The sequence below is a fragment of the Lampetra planeri genome, chromosome 4 (genome assembly GCF_965212315.1).
Source record: "Lampetra planeri chromosome 4, kcLamPlan1.2.h2, whole genome shotgun sequence".
NCBI lineage: Eukaryota > Metazoa > Chordata > Hyperoartia > Petromyzontiformes > Petromyzontidae > Lampetra > Lampetra planeri.
This window is the reverse complement of record NC_136110.1, coordinates 21568634-21590184: the sequence shown is the minus strand read 5'-3', so window position 1 is coordinate 21590184 and position 21551 is coordinate 21568634. Positions and strand designations below refer to the sequence as shown.

At 52.2% G+C, this 21551-nt stretch overlaps 1 protein-coding gene across 2 annotated transcripts in view; it reads left to right on the top strand.

Moving 5' to 3' along the window:
* LOC144717840 (potassium voltage-gated channel subfamily KQT member 4-like) overlaps positions 1–7555 on the top strand; it is a 284620-nt gene extending 277065 nt beyond the window's left edge. For both annotated transcript variants that reach the window (XM_078593541.1, XM_078593540.1), the window contains one exon: positions 4917–7555. In XM_078593541.1, coding sequence (XP_078449667.1) covers positions 4917–5828 — 912 coding nt within the window. In that variant the 3' untranslated portion in view covers positions 5829–7555. The remainder of the gene's footprint in view (positions 1–4916) is intronic.
* The last annotated feature ends 13996 nt before the right edge of the window (positions 7556–21551 follow it).

Sequence of the window (21551 nt, the reverse complement as noted above, 5' to 3'; positions counted from 1 at the left end):
GTTAAAACCTCTTTGTGCACCGTACGTAGCCAAGCGTGCTAATCAGAGATGCGGGGGAAGGACAACTAACTAAACACAAGAAGCAGTTTGAAAGAAATGCGTTTTCGATCAAGATTATTTAAAAGTGCATAGCTCCAGTGGCTTCCTAATGTCAGAAGGAAGAGCGTTCCAGACGGCCGCAGAAGCCCATCCGAAAGCGCGCGATGCAGTTACCGTCTTTGTTCGATGGTGAGTCAAAAACACTCACTGGTAGACTGAAGTAGGCATGTGACCAGTAGTGGCTGCAGCCATAGATATATATACTGGATTGTGTGCCGGTTGCAGAACTATTTTCCAAAGCCTGCCCAAGCTGAAATTAAGCCCTTGCTTAAATCGTAGCCTGCACTACTGAGCTCCTGGCTTTAAGTCCAAGACTGGATGTCTCTTAAATTGCTGATTAATGATTCCTGCATCAGAACATCGAGCCAATGTCTCTAAGATTATAAGTTAATGCCCGGAACTGAATAACGCTTAAGGCAATGAACCCTGTGTCAGCACACTAAGCCAACACCTCTAAAAGTCCTGAGTTCGAGCCTGGAGGCTAGGTGCCTCTCAGGATGGGTGATGCTCATATCAGGACTCTGAGCCAGTAACTCCGAAAACTTGGGTTCGAGCCCTGCCTGGGATCGGGTTTCGCTTCTTCCAGTGCTGTTTGCTGCCAGGAAAGTGACTGGAGCAGATAATGGAATAAGTTGCGTTGTGTAACCACTGTCAGTAGCACCGCTGGCAACACATTGTGAAATAGAGGAAACATTAGCGTACGAAGATGTGATTTGTTAGATTTCCTTTGTTGAATTTCCTTTAGGTAATTTCTGCATGTGTTTTGCAAAGCCCAAATTGTGCCAAAGCAAGGCGGAGGCGCAGTCATTTGATGACAAGGCAAAGCATCCTCCCACGGGCAGCGTGACCTCAACAGCGGAAGTCTTTCGTTTACCCACGCAGTAGGGCATCATCTGAGTCCCAGGACCGTTTCTCAGGAGGGCCCTGCCCTGGCACGTTAAGATGCACTTACGGCTCACGCTGAACAAAAAACTAAAGCTATTTCTTCACTGGGATATCTCTGGCAGGTTGCACGCATATGGGGAAAAAGCTAAAAATAGAAACCCATCATAACTTAAAAATTAAATACAGAAGAATCACTTAATGTACTGTGAGCTGCATGTGTGAGTGTGTGCATTGATGGCCACTCACCCCCTCTCGTGTGCAAGGCCGCCCTTCATCGATGCTCGTGAACAGCACTTGTCCCAACGGTCTGTTCAAGGCTAAATGGGGGATCTTTGTCTTTGCATTGTCTAGTGGGGAGTGGTGGAGCAGTCCCATAGTGGTCAGCGAGCCGAGTTTGATTCCTGGCCATGGCTTACGTTCGTGGTAAATGTCTCAACTGGCTGGGAGCGTTTCCTAGGTCGACGCGACCTTATATGAGTACCTGAATCAGCGTGTTAAAACATCAGCACTGGGGAGACAAAGGTGGCTGGGTGTGGTGCTGGCTAAACCAGCAGGCCTTCATAGGTGCTTGCTATCAGCACTTGCCCCAACTGCCTGTATTTTGAAACGAGGGATCTTTTCCTTTTGTATAGACACACATGCACACGCGTGCATGTATGTGTGTGCGTTCTCAGTTTTTTACTTTACTTCCATTACTCTTTATCAGTCCAACCAGGATGTCACTCACCAGCGCATTCCATAACGCTTTGCCGCACCGCCATGCCCCTAGGGTCGGGTTTAATGAAACTTTATACGCCGGGTTTTTTGGAACCTTTCGCCGTGTGCGCCAGTTGTCGGAAGATAGCGAGACTCTGATCTGCATTAATGCGAGCCGCTCACAATAGTATCCGTCATCCCAGGCCTACGGGGCGCCAGCCGGGGAACACGGCCCCCCCCCACCCCCCCCCCCCACCGCGAAACAGAGGCTCATGTCAACGTACTCTCAGAAAACATCCACCTGCCCCGCGCACACAGACACCGCCCCCCCCCCTCACTATACCACAGGGCACGGAGATAGAGGGCGGCTGCGTTGGATATCTTTGCGATGGACAGTCTTCTGCGTGTGAGGGGAGGCAATGGCATAGTGGTCAGCGCACTGCGCGACGAACCCGACTACCGGAGTTCGGAATCTGCTCACGGCCAATGCCAGTGACCGTGATCTGAACCGGTCCCTTGGCCTCCCCTACGTCGACTTAGTCTCTAGTGAGTGCCTGGCGCAGTTCAGCGTGGTGCTGGCTACCCACCCCATCGTGTGCCGTGCCGGCCTTCATAGGTGATTACAGTTCAAGTTCATTTATTAGGTATAGCCCTGTGAGTCATTCGGCTCTTGAATCGGGTGCAACCGCAACAAAAAAAAAACATGAACAAGAAAACATCATAAAGTGACTATGTGCAAACAGAAAATCCAAGAAAAGACAGTAAAATATTGCAGGAAAAGCACCGTACACCAACACTGTGTGCAAAAATTCCAGTGGGATGCACTTGCCCCAACAGTCTGTGATGACTATACGGGAGATCTTTGTGATTTGTGTGCGTGCCTTCGCTTCTATTAAGCGAGGACGGTGGCGCACACTTTTGATCGAGCACTTTGAAGGTAAAGGGTTGGTGGGTCCTAAACCGATGCCGAATCCTTGAAGTCAACATATTTTTGAATTAAGATGCAAAACAAAATTTTTAATGAACAGATATGTGCTGCCTTTGGTGGGTGTGGATTATAACTAACTTGCGGGAAGTACCCGGCGTTGCCCGGGCGAAAAAGAGACACACATCGACTTACACACACACAGACATCGACCCACACACACAAACACATCGACTCACACACACATACATCGACTCACACACATACATAAATAGACTCACACACACATCGACCTACACGCACACACATATGGACTTACACACGCACACATATTGACTAACACAAACACACACATGGACTTACACATGGACCCACGCACACACATCGACTTACACACACATCGACTCACACACACACATAGAGCCACACACATCCACTTACACGCAGACATATTGACGTACACACACACAGCGACTCACACACACACACATGGACTGACACACACATGGACTTACACACACATGAACGTACACACACATCGACGTACACACACACAAACACATCGACTTTCACTCATACATTGATCCGCACATCGATTTACATGCACACACAATTTGTTTATTTGCACTTACACACACACACATCGACTCACACATAAACATGGACCGACACACACACGAAGAAATGGACTTACACACTCACATGCAGCCACGCACACACATCGACTAACACACACACAGACATCGACCCACACACACAAACACATCGACTTCCACACACACACACAGACGTACACACACAGACATCGAATTTAGACACTCACACATGGAGTTACACAAACACATCGACTCACACACACACACATAGACTTACACACACACATCGACGTATACACACACACATGGACGTACACACACACATGGACGTACACACACACACATCAACTGACACACACACATATCGACTCACGCACACACACGTCGACTTACACACAGCGACTATACACACACACACATGGACGTACAAACACATGTTCTTGCTTGGACCCAGCATGCATCCATGATGTGGAGTGGATGGGCCAATGCCGGAACAGCGTGTTGGTAATTACAAGCCCATGGGCTGCACAAAAATTTAGCAGCCTCCTGCCGTTGTTATTGAGCTGATCTGGCCCATGCCTTCCAATCACACCAGACCAGGTGCCAGCATCATGACCAACTCGGGCATCGAAGTCACCCAACAAGATGACTATCCCAAGGGGCCACTTTAGCTAGCACCTATGACAGGAGGTCATATAAGGCATCTGACTCATCAGCCTTGCCTGCATCCCTCCACGGATGTTTGTCTTCGGTAGGGGCATAAGTAACCATGACCACCACTCCTCGCCTCTGGTTGATGGGAAGGCAAGCCCAAAATATCCTGGGGCTTACAGCTTCCCACAACTCACCGCCACACTCCCACGCCCCCTTCATTCTTTTGTTCCGAAGAAGAGCCACTCCCTGTTGTTTGGCAATCTCCTGCCCCGAGAAGAGGACTGTCCACCCCTCATGGTGGCAAGAGCCTGAGCCGGTCCTTCGGACCTCCTGAATTACACAGCGATCCAGGTGGTACTGGTCCAGCTCCTGACAGAGGAGTGGCAGCCTCTTCTCCGCAGTGAGCGTTCGATCATTCCACGTGGCCACACGTAATGGTTTTTTGTTGTTTTTGGAGGAGCCCTGAGGGTAAGGATTCAGTCTCCTGGCTCCGCCAAATGGAGTTTGGCCAGGAGACATCATAGACGCCTGTCCCCCCAGGGCCTCCGGCACAAGCTTAATACAATTTTTAACTCGTAGTTTAGTGGTAATTAATTGAAGGTGGAGGGGTTACCAGCCTCTTGCACCCATCTAGAGCCCCCATTTGGCCGCTGTGGTGGTTACAGACGCCATGAGGGGAATGGACAATTAAAGTTGGCCCTCCCTCCACGGCACTGCCCACCACAGCGTTGCCGTCCAGCACCACGAGGAGGTAGGTGGTTGTTTTTACCGGACTACATCTACTCATACACACACATGGACCTACACACACACAAATAAATGGACTTACACACTCACATGGAGCCATGCACACACTTCGACTAACACACACACATCGACTGACACACACTCATATCGACTCACGCACAAACACATCGAATCTCACACACACTGAGATGACTACTGGCAGATGCAATACCCACCCACTACACGCAAGCGTGCACATGCCAGGTGATCATGACTGACCAGTCCCGACCAGTCCTGACCAGGCCACACGCGTGCGTCCGCTGCTCTTCCTGAAGGTGCAGTCCATCGAGAAGAAGCTCGACTTCCTCATCGAGTTCTACCGCCAGTCGCTGAGCCAAGGCCTCTCGGTGGCCACCCCGGACTCGCACAGCCCCGTGGGGCCGCCGTTCGTGCGCACCACCATCTCGCGCTCCTCCAGCGTCGGAAGCCACGTGCTCGAGCACCACCCGAGCGTCGAGGACTTCTCGTGCTCGCTGAGCCAGCTGGACGCCGCCTTCCCGCCGCTCGCGGGCCGCACCGCCTCCGGCTCGCTGGCCACGCGCAGCGTGCGCTCCTCGCCCGCCTTCGGGAGCTCCCCCACCGCCGTCGTCCACGGCGCCCGCTGCGCCGGCCAGCAGCTGCAGCAGCAGCAGCAGCTGCAGCTGCAGCAGCTCCTGCAGGCGGCGGCGATGGCGGCGGCAGCGGGGGGCGCGACGGAGCCGCGCGGGGGGTCGCCGGGCGAGCCGGACTCGGACGCGAGCACGCCGCGCCTCTCCTCGCAGGGCCCCCCGTGCCCCAGCCCCGAGCCTCCGCCGGCGTCGAAGCTCGTGTTCCCGGGCTTCGCGGCGGCCGGCGACTTCCTCGCATCGGACGGGCGGGCGCCGGGCGAGTCGCCGGAGCTCGCCGTGGCGTGCTACGCCAAGCTGCTGGGCGGCTCCGAGATGCCGCTGCTGCTGCACACGGTGAGCGAGCTGGACGAGAGTGTGGGCGCCGAGGACGCCTACACGGCGTGGAGGGACACGACGCGCCTCTTTGCCGTTGAGGAGAGTGGCCGGGCGGGAGAGGCGGCCGGGCGGCCGATGGGAGGGGAGCAGGTGACCTTCACCATCGGCGACGACGACTCCGCCGTCCGGGCGTGGAGCAGCCCCGGGAGGACTCACCTTCGGAGCGCCTCCGCCGAGGAGACGCTCCATTCCTCGTTCCTATGACGGGGATGGTACAGTTGGAGGGTGGGAGAGAGAGAGAGAGAGGCATCCAGCGGTCAAGTTGTTTTGCGTATTTGCCATGCTGCCAAAAGACATTTGTGTGGATTCATGAGAATGATAGAAAAATGGGTAATTTGTTGGGGTTGGGGAGAGATTTTGCAATGAAACTCTGCCAGCTTCAGTACAAAACACTGGAGGTGTGCTTTTTGAATGTGCTATTTGTTTTAGGGCAATCTTGTGGGTTCCACATTCCGGACACCATGGAGCCATCGCTCACCTCAACGCCAACAGAACCAGAATCCGCGTTAATCAAAGAATCAATTTCACATGACTCCCATGAGTGAGTTTCCAGAGCTCTGGGCTGGCTTGGGATTTTGTAGCCGAGTTCATAAGCCTTAAACGAAACCCTGCATGCAAGCAGCAGGGATCGTATTTTCTACAGTTGAGTTCATGGGTCAAATTGTGGCCTTGACGCAGACCCATTTTATCCCAAAGTTTGAACCTTCAGGAACCACAGTTTGGGAAATCAACTTTTCAAGAACCCGCTTTCAAGGCTTGAGAACAACAACCTAATGCAACAAAAATTAACGAAATCCAACTTTTCACGCCAGTTATTCATATTGGACAACATCTTGCACGTCAACTCCACAATTCCAAAACAATAGTGCGTTCACTTGTTGTACACAAGACCCATATTATTCGCCAGATATACATTTATGAGGAAAAAAATATCTATAATTGTGCCAGGGTTAGGGTTACGGTCGTGCTAGACAGCGAGCGACTAGATTGTTGTCCCGCACGCCTCTTGCGTGCACGCTCCCACGTCACGACGTCGATTGCACTTAAACGCGTCGTACGCGCAAAGACACCGCCGCGCTGGAGTCGTTCTTCAGAACTGATTATCGCAAACGAAACGTCGCGGAGATGAGGGGCGAGGGGAGGGCGAGGGGAGGGCGAGGAAGATGAACGATGCTTTAAACCGGGATGCCGCACCGACGTTCCGACCGACGGACGTGGGAGCGGGTGGCGCTCGTTTGCCATTGTGGTCAGCAGTGAGCGACGATTTTGAGAATCGTCGACCGACCGACGAACAAAAGCATGAGAAGCTGAAGCACGTGGCTTGAAGTGCGTGCAGGTTTAAACAAATTGACGACTGTACTTTGAAACAAAAGTGCACATTTCTGGAAGAGAAAGGGTGGGGGGTTCTATATAGAATTTGTCATTGTTTGGGGCGTGGCAATTCACATCAATCCACGAGAAGGCACTTGATATACAGAGATATGATACATTTCTGAACAAAGAAGAACGTCTCCTTTTGTAAATCCAATGAAGGCTGTTTTGTGTGTTTTACACATTTGAATGGAAATTGAAAATTGCAGCAACGCTGCTCGTGTGAGATAATCCTCAAGTACTTCATCTGAGGTTGGTGAAATGTTAATACATTTTCCATGGTGTGGGTTTTAATCAGTTGCGATCTCCGGAAATGTAGAGTCACTCCCTCTTTCGCAGCATCTGTCAGGCACGCTAAGCTTCTGTTACGAAGTAAATGGCCAGATCGGCCAGCGACATAGGGCCCCATAATAACGTAAGAGCTGCTGCCGTGCTGTGATGGTGAGTACACTGGGGTTCAGAGGTCACCGCTTCGATCTCCCGGTGTGCCGGCTGAAACAACGGCGCAGGTTTCTTCAATCCCCTCCCCTCACCCCTCCCCATCACCCCTCCCCCTCACCCCTCCCCCTCACCCCTCCCCCTCACCCCTCCCCCTCACCCCTCCCCATCACCCCTCCCCATCACCACCTCTGCTCACCCAGCGGTGTAAACAGGAACGCCACGGGGGACAGTCGATCGGCAAATCGCGCGTGGTGCGGTAAAGTGTCGGTATGTACTGTCTGTTGAACTTCTTTCGCACCGTACGTAGCCAACCGTACGTAGCCAAGCATAGTAAACTAATTGTATTTTTGCATTTGATATACAGCCAGATACTACGACAAATCGATAACCTTAAACACTCAGTCGTTCATAAAAGTTAAAGGCAATATAGTACTATAGTAATAGAGCAAGTGCAGAATCACTGAACCGGAATTGACAGCTGGAAAGCATTTAGCGCAGAGCCCTTGAGAGTGCGGTGCCCGTGGCATATGTAGCTACTTTTGCTGCCAGGATGATCCAGCACTAACTACGTCACGAAGCAGTCCGTACAGAGCCACATTGCGGCTTCGGACCGGCAGATTGCCGACCCCTGGTCCAGAAGAGGGCTCCCTGGAGCCAGAGGGAGCTTTGTAGAGCTCCCTTTAGAGGAGGCCATTCTGGCAGCAGTGGCATCGGCAGAAAAATGCCAGGGCTGGACCTTTAGCTGGTATTTTTTCTATTCGCGTAAAACGTTCAATGGATTTAGAATATGGGACGGCGCAGGAAGAGGTCAGCGCAGGAAGAGGATGCTTCGCTTCTGTGGCTCATTGCACAGCCCACGCCCTCATGAAGCCACGACAATGACGTTCAACGTCATCCATCATGTGCACGATACTTTGGGCTCTAAACCGTGTACTTCGAATGTAGATGATTCAGAACCTCTTTGATTAGGAAATCCTGCAACTCAAGCTCTTGCACTGCATTCGAACATTTCCATGATTGTGTATTCATTTAATTCCTAATTTTGCAGAACGGACCGTGGGATTGATGGAATATCATTTCGGTGAAATGGTAGACTCCCCAAATTATCCCAAAATTAAAAAAATATTTGTTTTATTACATTTCAAATGCAGACATTGTAGACAAGAATTGAAATAAGTGTAATGCACAGCCCTTGATCAATCCACTGCTGCATGAAGGCCTCCTCATGCCATACTTCACCACGCTGGTCAGGGTGGCTTGGTGAAGAGGGAGCCTCAGGACCGGTTCAGATTTTCACCACTGCTGTTAGCCGTGGCCTGGGAGCAGGCCATGATCAGATATCATTCGCCACTGATGTTAGCGTGGCTGGGATTCAAACTCAGGTCACCGGGTCCTTAGCGCAGTCTGCTAAGTACCGTACCACCACTCCACTTGTCAGTGTAGGCATTCGGACAAAGCGAAGAATATCAACCGATGTATCTCTTGTGCGTAGTTTGCTGAGCTTAAAATACAGGGCCTGTGGCAGTCCCATAGAATGGGTCACTTTTCGATTTAAAGCTTTCGTGACTGCAGGGAGTCATCTTCTTGGTTCTTTTGGTAAAGTCACGTACGTGACTTTACCAAGAAAATGGGTCACTTTTGCAAGAGTCTATTCGTAGGAGATGCACAATGTGGAGATCCCCCTTTGGTGGATCTCTTTGTCCACGTTCACCAGAACACGTGGGAGGCGTCGCGTCCTGCACCCCGCTCAGGCCCGCGGGAGATTGGTGAACAACGGAGTAGCGGGGCGCGTGCGTGTCACTCGCGCAGCGGGGAAATGTGTTTCAGAGATCACCGAGCGAAATCAATCTCTTAGCAACTCAGTGTTGAATCTTACCATGGGATGAGTCAGGGGGTTGTGCATGGCATAGCGTGGTTGGCATGGGCACTCGTGCAAGGAATAAAATGGGACCCCCGCCCGCCCAGAGTTTCCCCGACCCTTTGTAGCCTGGCACCCCGGGGGCCCCCTCGAGGGACGTGCCCCCCCCCCCCACCCCGTGCAGTAAGTTGCACTGCCTGCCCACTCGGGAGCTCCGCCGCAGCCGCCGCGCGCGGGGGCTCTGTGCTCGTCTCGGATGCATCCTCTGTGCCCGTCGAGCGGCCACGCAGGCACCGCCAGGCTGCTGTCGTGCTCTGTGCAAGCATCACTTACTTTGTGCCTTTACTGTGACCTGCCGAGCGGCGCGACACGCCTTGCTCATGTGCGGTGCTGCAGCCAAACGGGTTCTGTACCAGGGCACGTGCACGACAGCGATCCGACGTAATGCATATGCCAAACGCTTTAAAAAAAAGTGTTACAATGGTTGTTGGTTTTTTTGGTCATTGTCGCTGATGCTGTGCTTGTTCAAATTTTTCACGATGTCGAGCGAAGAAATGTGAAGAGAGAGAGAAAGAGAGAGGGTGCAAACTTCAGAGGACAATTACATAAATCCCATTAATATAACAACAATAATAATAATACTGTACAACGCTACTTTAACATAACGATCATATATCTGCACAGTTGCTGCCCTGGCGTAATAATGGTCAGGTCAGAAACCTGGACTCGCAATCCAGAGGGTGGCCGCTTCGATTTGATTTTTCCGAAGTGGCAGTTCAAACGAGGGCGCAAGTTTCTAAAACTCCCCTCCACACTGCCTCGTGTCCACGCAGCGGTGTAAACAGCCAACCACCACGGCCAGTCGACCGGCAGGTCGCGTGTGGTGGGGTACAACGTGGGCACTCCCGCCTCTCCCAAGGCGGTCTGGCGGCGTGGAAGAGCAGACCAAATGTCAAGGTGAAGCGGCTCCTTCGAGCGGAGGCCCTTCCGCCCGCAGCGGCGCGAGAGAGCCGTTGCAGTGCTGCGCCTTGACCCGTCGCTTCACAAGGGAGACCCTGAGAGTTCAATATTACCTAGGGGGGTAGTAGTTTCTTTTTTTGGTTTGTTTCTGGGAATGACGCCCGGTTGGAGCTTTTAAAATGCGTCACGGAATATTTTCCGGGTCACGGGGTATGGCCTGCAACTAGTTAGCCTTAGCTAGAGAGCGAGAGGGTATATCGGATGCGGGTAAGCCGGGCGTGGAAATGTGTTTTGTTGTTGCCGTGTCGCCGACGCGGTCGATATTAATCCCTGGGCCTGGCATGTTCGCTCTTGGAAGAACTGATGTCACAGGGTCTTTTCACATCCATTCTACAGCAGATGGCGAAAGATTCGGTTAATTCTCTGCAGAAATTAGCTGGGGGGTGGCAGGGGTGGATGCAACTGGTGACTTGTTGTGTAAAGTGACCGACTGCTGGGCCACACGGCCAATGGGGACATTCTGCGATCGATGATTAAAAAATAAACGGGGGCCTCTTGGGAACCACAAGTCATCGGAGAATGCTCAAGACTGAAGCCATGAGGAACATCCCAGCAATTGCCACAGATCTCTCGTGCAAAAAGAGCCTTTCACTTTTTCCAAACCCCCAGTTGCCCCACCAATAAGTGGCTTGTTACAGCCGCAATACACGCACGCACTTAACATTTGTGGATAATAATTTGCAGCCATTTGGCAATCCACGTATAGATCGTGAGAGTTTGTTTGACCATGCTTCACCTAGGCTGGGCAGGGCGGGTTGAAGTGGGTGAAACCGGTGGTGGTTCGTATCACCCGAGTCCTCTGACGTTAGCTGTAGGCAGGGAATCTGACTCGGGTCACCAGGTTCGAAACACCGTGCAGCCGCTACTGCCCCCATAACAAATTGTAAATAAAAACGGACCGATCCATGACTCATGCTCCCTGTGCCACCCACCCTCACCGATCTTATAATAATGAGATACCGGGGGGGGGGGGGGAGATCCCACCGTGGTTTGCTCCAGGGCTGCCAGATTGTCTCTGCTGTTGGTAGGAGGTTCTGATGGTTGCACACATCTCCAGACAATGTCACCCATGGCGTGTGTGCCAAAATAAAAACGAATTACATTTGGACAAATGAAGTCCTCATTTGGTTAAGGAATGGTCCTCAGTACCGAGTAACATCGGTATTGGCGTGTAAGATTCGAAATGACCAAATCAATGTTTTGCCAGTTTTGCATTTTTCAATGATTACATAATCCGATGACACGGTCGTTTAACTTGAAATTTCGTCGTTGGGTTTCTCTTGTTGTTTTCAGCCCGTTTTTGCCTGTGTGTATGACATTGATCCGCTACTCTGGAATGCTGCTGCCATGATCTGTGAGCTGCATGCCGGTCATGATTCATGATGGTAACTTCGTGCTGAGAGGTTTCGTGATGGCGTTTTATACCAGTTGAAAAACTGACAAACCTGAAACAAAGAGGAAAAGAAGAACGCTTTGAAACTGTTCAATTGCAATTATTTTTTTTTGCATAAGCATTTAACACTCTCAGATTAAGGTCTGCTTGAATTGATGTCCCGATCGTTGGTGTAACATCGTAATTTTATTGTAACAATGACCAATAAAGCACAGTTTCATATATTATTTGCATATTCGGAGAGAATTTGCCCAAGCGCCTGCTTCTTTAGTCTGCGTTGTCTACTTCCTTGCGGGCAAATCATGTGACGCTTCTCAAAAACTAAGCAAGGTTTAAGCCTGGATAGAGAACTTGGATGGGTTACCACCATCCCCGCGTGTGCTGTATGTACGTTCAACTTCGTTAGCACCGTACGTAGCCGACCAAGCGGGGCAAGGACAGCAAACTAAAACACGAGAAGCAGTTCTAAAGAAAATCACCACCACCACCAATCTCCATCGTCATCATCGCAGGCGTCATCCGCCTGTGATGATGGCGGTGACTTCGTCGACGCGCCATGCGAATGCCCAATGCTTGTGTGAACATGAGTGCACTATGAAATGTTCCGTTTGTGCTCGGTGTATTCGGCAAGCTTTATACGCACGCATACAAAAACAAAGATTCCCCGTATAGCCTTAACAGACTGTAGGGGCAAGTGCTGTTAGCGAGCACCTATAAAGGCCGGCACGACACACGAGGGGGTGGGTGGCCAACACCACGCCCGGCCGCCTTTGTCTTCTTAGTGGCGATGTTTACACATCACACCAGGTACTCATTTGAGGCTGAGTCGACCTAGGGGAGGCCCAGGACCGGTTCAGATAATCGTCACTGGTGTTAGCCGTGAGCGGGAATCGAACCTGGACTGCTGGGTTAGTAGTGCAGCGTGCTAACCGCTACACTACCGCTCCCCATACACACACATACCCCACGACGCACCGAGCAGCGGGACGCGGAACTGTGGGACCATTTCGATTTAAAGACTGCAGGGATTCATCTTCTTGGTTCTTTCGGTAAAGTCACGTAAAAGGGAAATAATAAAATAAATTAAAATAAAAGATTTGTATTATTTTATTATTTCCCTTCTACGTGACTTTACCGAAAGAACCAAGAATATGTGGGGCCATTGTGACGAGAAGGTCCACTGCGTCGTGGGGAGGCACCGAGGGTGGAGCAGGGCCGCTGGGGACGTCGCTTGTGTCGAACCGCCCCCCCCCCAGGCAACCCCCCCGGCGGCGTTGTGGGCGTCCGGCAGTCGAAGCCACACGACCCGCGTGCGATTTGAGCCACTCAGACTGGACATCTGTGTGGGGGAAATAGCTTCAGAGCTGCACTGATTCTTCCCGCGGTCTCGATACAGCTTCCAGTTATGTTTGTGCAGAGCTGCGAATAATTACAAGGTTATGGTTCATATTAGAGGCTTTTTTTGGGGGGGGGAGGGGGGAGATCGCGTGAAAATGAATGCGTCGTTAAACCCGCCACCACCCGATGCAGCCAATTAGTAAGGTTCGTCACCTGAAACCAAACGTGACAATTCGTTACTGGTTCAGCACACCGGTCGTGTGTCGGAAAAGAGTGAAAACCAACAACGTGATTTACAAATCGAGTTACCGTGAAGTCTCGCCGGTAAACACGACGAGAATCGTCAGGCGACGGCCAGAGTTGTTGGAGGTCGTTGGGAACGAGTGGAGATGCTGCTGCTGCTGCCGTTCACGAGAGAGATGCTGCCGTTGAGACGCGTGCTCGTCGCGACGTCTGGCGTGGCGCTCTGCATGTTGCTCGCAACTGGTGAGTTGTTGTTATTCTTAGGTTTTTTCGGTAAAGTCACGTAGGTAAAAAATTTAAATTAATAAAAGTAAAATAAAAAAATAATTTCAATTTTTTTACCTACGTAACTTTACCGAAAAAAACCTAAGAATATGAATCCTTGCAGTCACTAAAGCTTCAAATCTAGAATTGAGTTGTTGTTGTTCACCGATTGGATGCTTTTGCATTCGCAATTTGAAGCTGTTTGTGGGTTGAGAAAAACAACGATAACTTCCCCGCCGCTCTTCTTCTGGTCTCCACTCTGGCACAAGGGGGCCACGTCTAGACTCGTGTCCACTGTTTCGGCGCCCAGCAGCCTGGGTTGTTTTCATTGTAATGTTCAGCGTTGTTATCGCAAGGCTTTGCTTCGATCGAGAGACTTGGCGAGATGTTAACTACCTCGCCTGGTATGCAGGAGGTCGTGGGTTCGAGCTCGACCCTGACGCCTGCTGTGTATTTGGAGTTTGCATGCGTCTCTCTCTCTCCGTGGTGGCGTGGATTTATCCTCCGGGTTTTCCCTCCACATTTAGAAGCACACATTTCGAGTATTTGGCTGCTGTAAATGTCCACATGATACGCCACTTTGTTGAGCTATCGTTTGTGGCTGGGTTGCTTTTGATTAAAATGGAGCTATAGTGGGCCTTAGCTGGTAAAATAAAAAAAAATGTTTAGTTTATACTTTAGTTCATCTTCATTGAAAACATGATATTAATAGGAAAAAATAAATGTCCCTGGGAAAAAAACGAATATAATTAATAGCCATAGCACAGATTATAAAAAAAATTCCAATGATTGAATTCGTTTTTGGACATGTTTCCTTCAGTCGTGGTTGTCCTATTGGTAGACTGGCCCCTGCCACAGGAATGTGGAATTGTCCAACACTTGCTCATGGCTGCCAATGGGATTGAGCACCGCCCCAATTGCTCGTTTCAGGTAAAAGGCACTCCGGTTTTGTGCGCTGTTACCTTTCGTTACTCGTTCGATTTCTGCGCTGTCGAGCGATTGATACGTGGATCGTTCTGATTCCCCCCCCCCCCCCACTCAGTTACCAGGAACGTAAGAAATCAAGATTTCGTGTTGAACTCCAAGCGGGGCATCTTAGCAACGAACAGTGAGTTGTGTTTTTATTCCAACCCATTGTGATCCGTGAGTTTATTTTCTTATTTGATTTTATTGCGAATGTTTGTGCCAACACCATCGTTGTGACTGCTTGCCAAAGGTTTATGTCTGTTGTTTGAACATCTTAAACACCTTGATTTGGAGCTTTGGTGACTGCAGGAATTACTCTTTGGTTCTTTCGGTAAAGTCACGTAGAAAGAAATTTGTAATTAAATAATAGCATACGACGTTTCGATTGCAACACAAGCAATCATCATCAGGTTCAAATGAAAGAGAAAACAAAACATAGTAAACTTAGAAATATAATGCAATACAACACAGAGAGTCGGCTAACATAACAGTCCACACCCTACCTGGTTGATTACGTTCTTCCAAAGATTGTTACATTTGAGAGAGAGACAAAACACAGACACGGAGACACACAAACAGACACACAAGCAGAGAGAGATAACACAGAGAGACACAGAGACACACACATAGGCACATGTTTTATCGCCAGAAACGGTTAAACCTATTCTTATACCACCATTGTGAATGTGCCTTGTGTCATCATGCCTTGGCCTTGTGCTACAATTGAAGACTTTATAGTTATCGCACGAACAATTAGTTAACATTGGTCCAACATGTATGTGCCTTGGACTTCTTTCGGACTGCACGTAGCCAACCGCGCTAATCGGAGGTGCGTGGGGAGGACGACAACGAACTGAACACAAAACGCAGCCCCAAAGAAACATGCGCACGGACAGGTCGTGCGTCAGCCCGCTGCCGGATTGAGTGCCTCCCCAATGCGACGCTTTCACACACGAGGCTATTTGACCATACTTCAACACGCTGGCCGTTTTCCGCTTGGTAAAATCTGGGGAGTGGGGGGGAAGTCAACAACAATGGTGGAATTTCGATTTAAAGCTTTCGTGACTGCAGGGATTCATATTCTTGGTTCTTTTGGTAAAGTCACGTAGAAGGGAAATAATAAAATAATAAAAATAAAACATAATAAAATAATTCTCACGACGTTTCGGCCACAACGCAAGCAGGTCTGTCGAGAAGACACTGTCTTCTCGATAGACCTGTTTCTTCACCTGAGGACGGCTGCTTGCGTTGTGGCCGAAACGTCGTGAGAATTATTTTATTATGTTTTATTTGTATTATTTTATTACTTCCCTTCTACGTGACTTTACCGAAAGAACCAAGAAGAACAATTGTGGATTTTTCCTCTCCACCCCCTTACTGCCCACAACCTCTAGCACGCCTGCCACTTAGGAGTGTGTCCCGCCCCCCCCGCGTCAACTCCCTTCCCCCTGTCAACTCCCTCCATCCCCCCACGTCAACTCCCCCCCCCCCACGTCAACTCCCCCCCCCCTGTCAACTCCCTCCCTCCCCCCACGTCAACTCCCCCCCCCCCCACGTCAACATTCCCCCCCCCCACGTCAACTCCCCCCCCCCACGTCAACTCCCCCCCCCCGCGTCAACTCCCCCCCCCCACGTCAACTCCACCCCCCCACGTCAACTCCCCCCCCCCACGTCAACTCCCCCCCCCCCCACGTCAACTCCCCCCCCCCCACGTCAACTCCCCCCCCCCCACGTCAACTCCACCCCCCCACGTCAACTCCCCCCCCCCCCGCGTCAACTCCCCCCCTCCACGTCAACTCCCCCCCCCACGTCAACTCCCCCCCCCCACGTCAACTCCCCCCCCCCCACGTCAACTCCCCCCCCCCACGTCAACTCCCCCCCCCCACGTCAACTCCCCCCCCCCCACGTCAACTCCCCCCCCCCCCGCGTCAACTCCCCCCCCCCCACGTCAACTCCCCCCCCCCACGTCAACTCCCCCCCCCCCACGTCAACTCCCCCCCCCCCCCACGTCAACGCCCCCCCCCCACGTCAACTCCCCCCCCCCCCACGTCAACTTTCCCCCCCCCCGCGTCAACTCCCCCCCCCCGCGTCAACTCCCCCCCCCCATATCAACTCCCCCCCCCCCATATCAACTCCCCCCCCCCCACGTCAACTCTCCCCCCCCCCCACGTTAACTCCCCCCCCCCCCCACGTCAACTCCCCCCCCCCCCACGTCAACTCTCCCCCCCCCACGTCAACTCCCCCCCCCCCACGTCAATTCCCCCCCCCCCCACGTCAACTCCCCCCCCCCCACGTCAATTCCCCCCCCCCACGTCAACTCCCCCCCCCCCACGTCAACTCCCCCCCCCCACGTCAACTCCCCCCCCCACGTCAACTCCCCCCCCCCCACGTCAACTCCCCCCCCCACGTCAACTCCCCCCCCCACGTCAACTCCCCCCCCCCCACGTCAATTCCCCCCCCCACGTCAACTCCCCCCCCCCACGTCAACTCCCCCCCCCACGTCAACTCCCCCCCCCCACGTCAACTCCCCCCCCCCCCCCACGTCAACTCCCCCCCCCCCACGTCAACTCCCCACCCCCCCCTATATCAACTCCCCACCCCCACGTCAACTCCCCCCCCCCACGTCAACTCCCCCCCCCCACGTCAATTCCCCCCCCCCACGTCAACTCCCCCCCCCCCCCCACGTCAACTCCCCCCCCCCCCCACGTCAACTCCCCCCCCCCCCACGTCAACTCCCCACCCCCCCCTATATCAACTCCCCACCCCCCCACGTCAACTCCCCCCCCCCACGTCAACTCCCCACCCCCCCACGTCAACTCCCCCCCCCCCCACGTCAACTCCCCACCCCCCCGCGTCAACTCCCCCCCACGTCAACTCCCCACCCCCCCGCGTCAACTCCCCCTCCCCATATCAACTCCCCCCCCCCACGTCAACTCCCCCCCCCCACGTCAACTCCCCCCCCCCCCCACGTCAACTCCCCCCCCCCCCACGTCAACTCCCCCCCCCCCCCACGTCAACTCCCCACCCCCCCGCGTCAACTCCCCCTCCCCCCCCATATCAACTCCCCACCCCCCCCCGCGTCAACTCCCCCCCCCCATATCAACTCCCCCCCCCCCACGTCAACTCCCCCCCCCCACGTCAACTCCCCCCCCCCACGTCAACTCCCCCCCCCCCCACGTCAACTCCCCCCCCCCCCACGTCAACTCCCCCCCCCCCCACGTCAACTCCCCACCCCCCCGCGTCAACTCCCCACCCCCCCCCGCGTCAACTCCCCCCCCCATATCAACTCCCCCCCCCCCACGTCAACTCCCCCCCCCCCACGTCAACTCCCCCCCCCCCACGTCAACTCCCCCCCCCCCCACGTCAACTCCCCACCCCCCCGCGTCAACTCCCCCCCCCCCACGTCAACTCCCCACCCCCCCCGCGTCAACTCCCCCCCCCCCATATCAACTCCCCCCCCCACGTCAACTCCCCCCCCCCCACGTCAACTCCCCCCCCCCCCCACGTCAACTCCCCCACCCCCCCGCGTCAACTCCCCCCCCCCCATATCAACTCCCCCCCCCCCCCCGCGTCAACTCCCCCCCCCCCATATCAACTCCCCACCCCCCCCCGCGTCAACTCCCCCCCCCCCCATATCAACTCCCCCCCCCCCACGTCAACTCCCCCCCCCCCCCGCTTGTCAACGTTGAACGCCCGCCCACGTTTTGAACGATGGACATTTGTGCATTGCATGATGCACCCCGAATGTGTCTCCCCGCTCATCATCGACGCAGTTGTCTTGTGTCCTGATTCTTCGCTCTCTTACAATACGGTTTTTTTTTTAAACACATTTGCAATTATTTTTACCCCGGGTCTGTCTTGGATGTAAGAGGTTGTTTGTCTCAATGAACTCTCGCGTGATTTACATACATGCCGTATATAGATGTAGAATACACGCACGCGTAGTAATAAGACATTCCATGCGTAGTGGTGCATACCTGACCTGGAATTCTTTGGAGAGGTATGGGTTCCAATTATGAATGAAATTTGCATTTATAGAGATTGCGAATCCAAGCCGCGTCTCAAGACGCCGGACATGTCGTGGGAGGTGCGCCTCATAGCGGCAACAACACCGCTTCGTATTTTAGAGCAGAGCTTCATAGTTTAGAGCAGGGCTTTGTAGTTTAGAGCAGGGATTTATAGTTTAGAACAGGGATTTATAGTTTAGAGTTTAGAATAGGGCTTTATAATTCCCCTGCGTGGGTGGAGTTTTTTGGGGCAACTGGTTTTCTCCCAAGCATCCGAAGCAGGAGTCGCCTGATTGGGAAATAAAGGACAATTTTTACACAGTCATATTTTCTTACTCGATAAACATGTTTTAATTTTCTTACCACGATCATATTCCAATTAAACTAAAACTATTATATTTTACCAGGTAAGGCCCACTGAGCTATCCTGCTCTTTTTCAGAAGCGACCTGGCCACAAATGATAGCTCAACGAAGTGGAAATGTATGGCAGACAAATACTCTAAACGCATGTTGGTTCTAAATGTGAAGGGAAAAACCGAAGGCCCCAGAGAAAAATCCACACGACAAGAGATGTAAACTCCAAATATACAGCACGCATCAGGGTCGGAATCGAACCCACGACATCCTGGATACCAGGGGAGGTAGTTCATATCTCGCTACCTCGGGACCCAGGGTGCTGTTGGCATCGCATCATGGAATGATTGCACCTTTTACATCAATAGCCATAGCCTAGACGTTCTGATGCTGGGGACAAAGTACCTTCCTCATGCGCCCCCCCCCCCCCACCACTGTCGTGGTGCCAGCACCACCCCACCAAAATATTGAGCCACCACTGATCTGATCAACGACTGCTGTTCGTATGACCACCGCGTGCGTCGCTTGCGTTGCTGTGCCGCAGTGTCCTTGCCGCTGCAGACGATGGTGCTCGACCTCATGCCCATCCTCAACCGCATGCTGACGTGGCCCAACAATGGTACGGCCACGTGCGCTCGCAGTCCACACGAACCCCGCGTCGTGAGATCTCGATCAGGGTTCATTTGTTGAACCGACGTGAGCCGAGTCTGGGGACCATCATGCTCACAGCACAGGCGGCCTGAGAGCTCCTAGAGACCGCTAGACTAGTCTGATGCTGCGCTGTGGAAGCAAGATGGTAATTGCCTCACCTGCTATGCAGGAGGTCATGCGTTTGACCCCGACCCTGCCGCCTGTAAAGGTGGAGTTTGCGTGTCTCTGTCCCCGTGGTCGTGTGGATTTTCCTCCGGGTCCTCTGGTGTTTCCCTCCACGATTCGAATCAACGCGCGTTTGGAGTATTTGGCTGCTCTACATATCCACGTAAGCCGCTTCATTGTTGATAGGCAGGTCGCTTTTAAAATAGAGCTGTATAGCTCAGTGGGCTGTACCTGGTCAAGTAAAAAATAAGTATAACCCGTAAAAACAAAGTTTTTCACTATAAATCCTTTATATGCGTGGCGGCTAGAGTCCTCTCGTCCTCTGGCTTGAGATGGCTGCCACCTATGGGTCAGATGATTGCATTGCACCATTAAGCAATTGGTAATTAAATATAATATTTTTGTCCTAAAAAGTGTAAAATTTTGGAAAACATTTTTCACGAACATTAATTGTCATGCACAACGAGTCTGTGTGGAAAATGTCAGCTCGATTGGATCACGGGAAGTGGGTTAAAAAACGACCGAAAGATTTGCACGGTCCTAAGCAAGCAAGCGAACTTAATATAAAGGATTAATAAAAATAGTTTAGTTTGATGGCTCTTTTTACAACCATTGGGGATGGAGTGGCAGCACACTGCGTGATAAACCCAAACACCCGAGTTTAATTGCCGGCGACGGATAGCATGGGTGGCAAGTGATATCCGAGCCGGTCCTGGGTGACCCCATTTCAGTGAACCCACTCTGACCGACATGGTGAAGTATGACCCCGGACAGACCCGGCTGAAACCGAGCCGTGAAAAACCCTGCACCGGAGTAAGAAGCAGGGAAGAATGATGGCATTGCTGTTTGTGCACGTGTGGCCGAGTGGTGGTGGATGTTGTTGTTGTTTGACTTGCATCCCACTGGGATTTTTGCACACAGCGTTGGTGTACGGTGCTTTTTCTGCAATATTTTGCTGTGTTTTCTTGGATTTTCTGTTTGCACTCAGTCACATAGTTACTTTAAGATGTTTTTTGTTCATGTTTTTTATTTTTGTTTGTTGCGGTTGCACCCGATTCAAGAGCCGAATGGCTCACAGGGCTATACCTAATAAATGAACTTGAACTTGTTCACGGTGCGTGTGCATGATGCGTGCTTTCAGCCTCCCAGGCGGAGCTCTCTTCCCTGGCTGTGTCGGCGAACTTCTCCTCACCGCTCTCCTCTATGGCCATGTACGTCTACAATGGTGAGGGCGAGACGATGTCCATTCACCCCTCTGTGGGGTCTCGCCCGGGGTGCAGGCCAGTCAAGGACCGAGTCCGTGGACTCACAGAAGGGCTGTGGATGACTGTCGTGGACACTGAAGCCAGCTCCATTACACAGTCTGGGTTTATCATCAGGTGGTTTAACGATCAATCATTGTATATCGATTCGTAAGCTCGTGATAGAGGCGCTGAATCGCACGCGTAACAACACAAACGTCAAATTTCTATTTAAAGCTTTCGTGACTGCAGGGATTCATCTTCTTGGTTCTCTCGGTAAAGTCACGTAGAAGGGAAATAATAAAATAATAAAAATCAAACATAATTAAAGAAAATAATATAATAAAATAATATAATAATATAACAATTTTATGTTTTATTGTTATTATTTTATTATTTCCCTTCTACGTGACTTTACCGAAAGAACCAAGAAGAAGAACACAAACGTCGCAAATCCGCGCTCGTGCCTCGCCACGCGTCTTCGCGCACTCTGCGTCTGGCGCACACTTTCTATTTGTCCTGCTCGTGTCCGTGGTTCTATTCCATATCTCACGGCAGCTAATGCACGCGCGCACGCGCTCACCCGTTAAAACGTGAAATGCTTTCGAAGATAA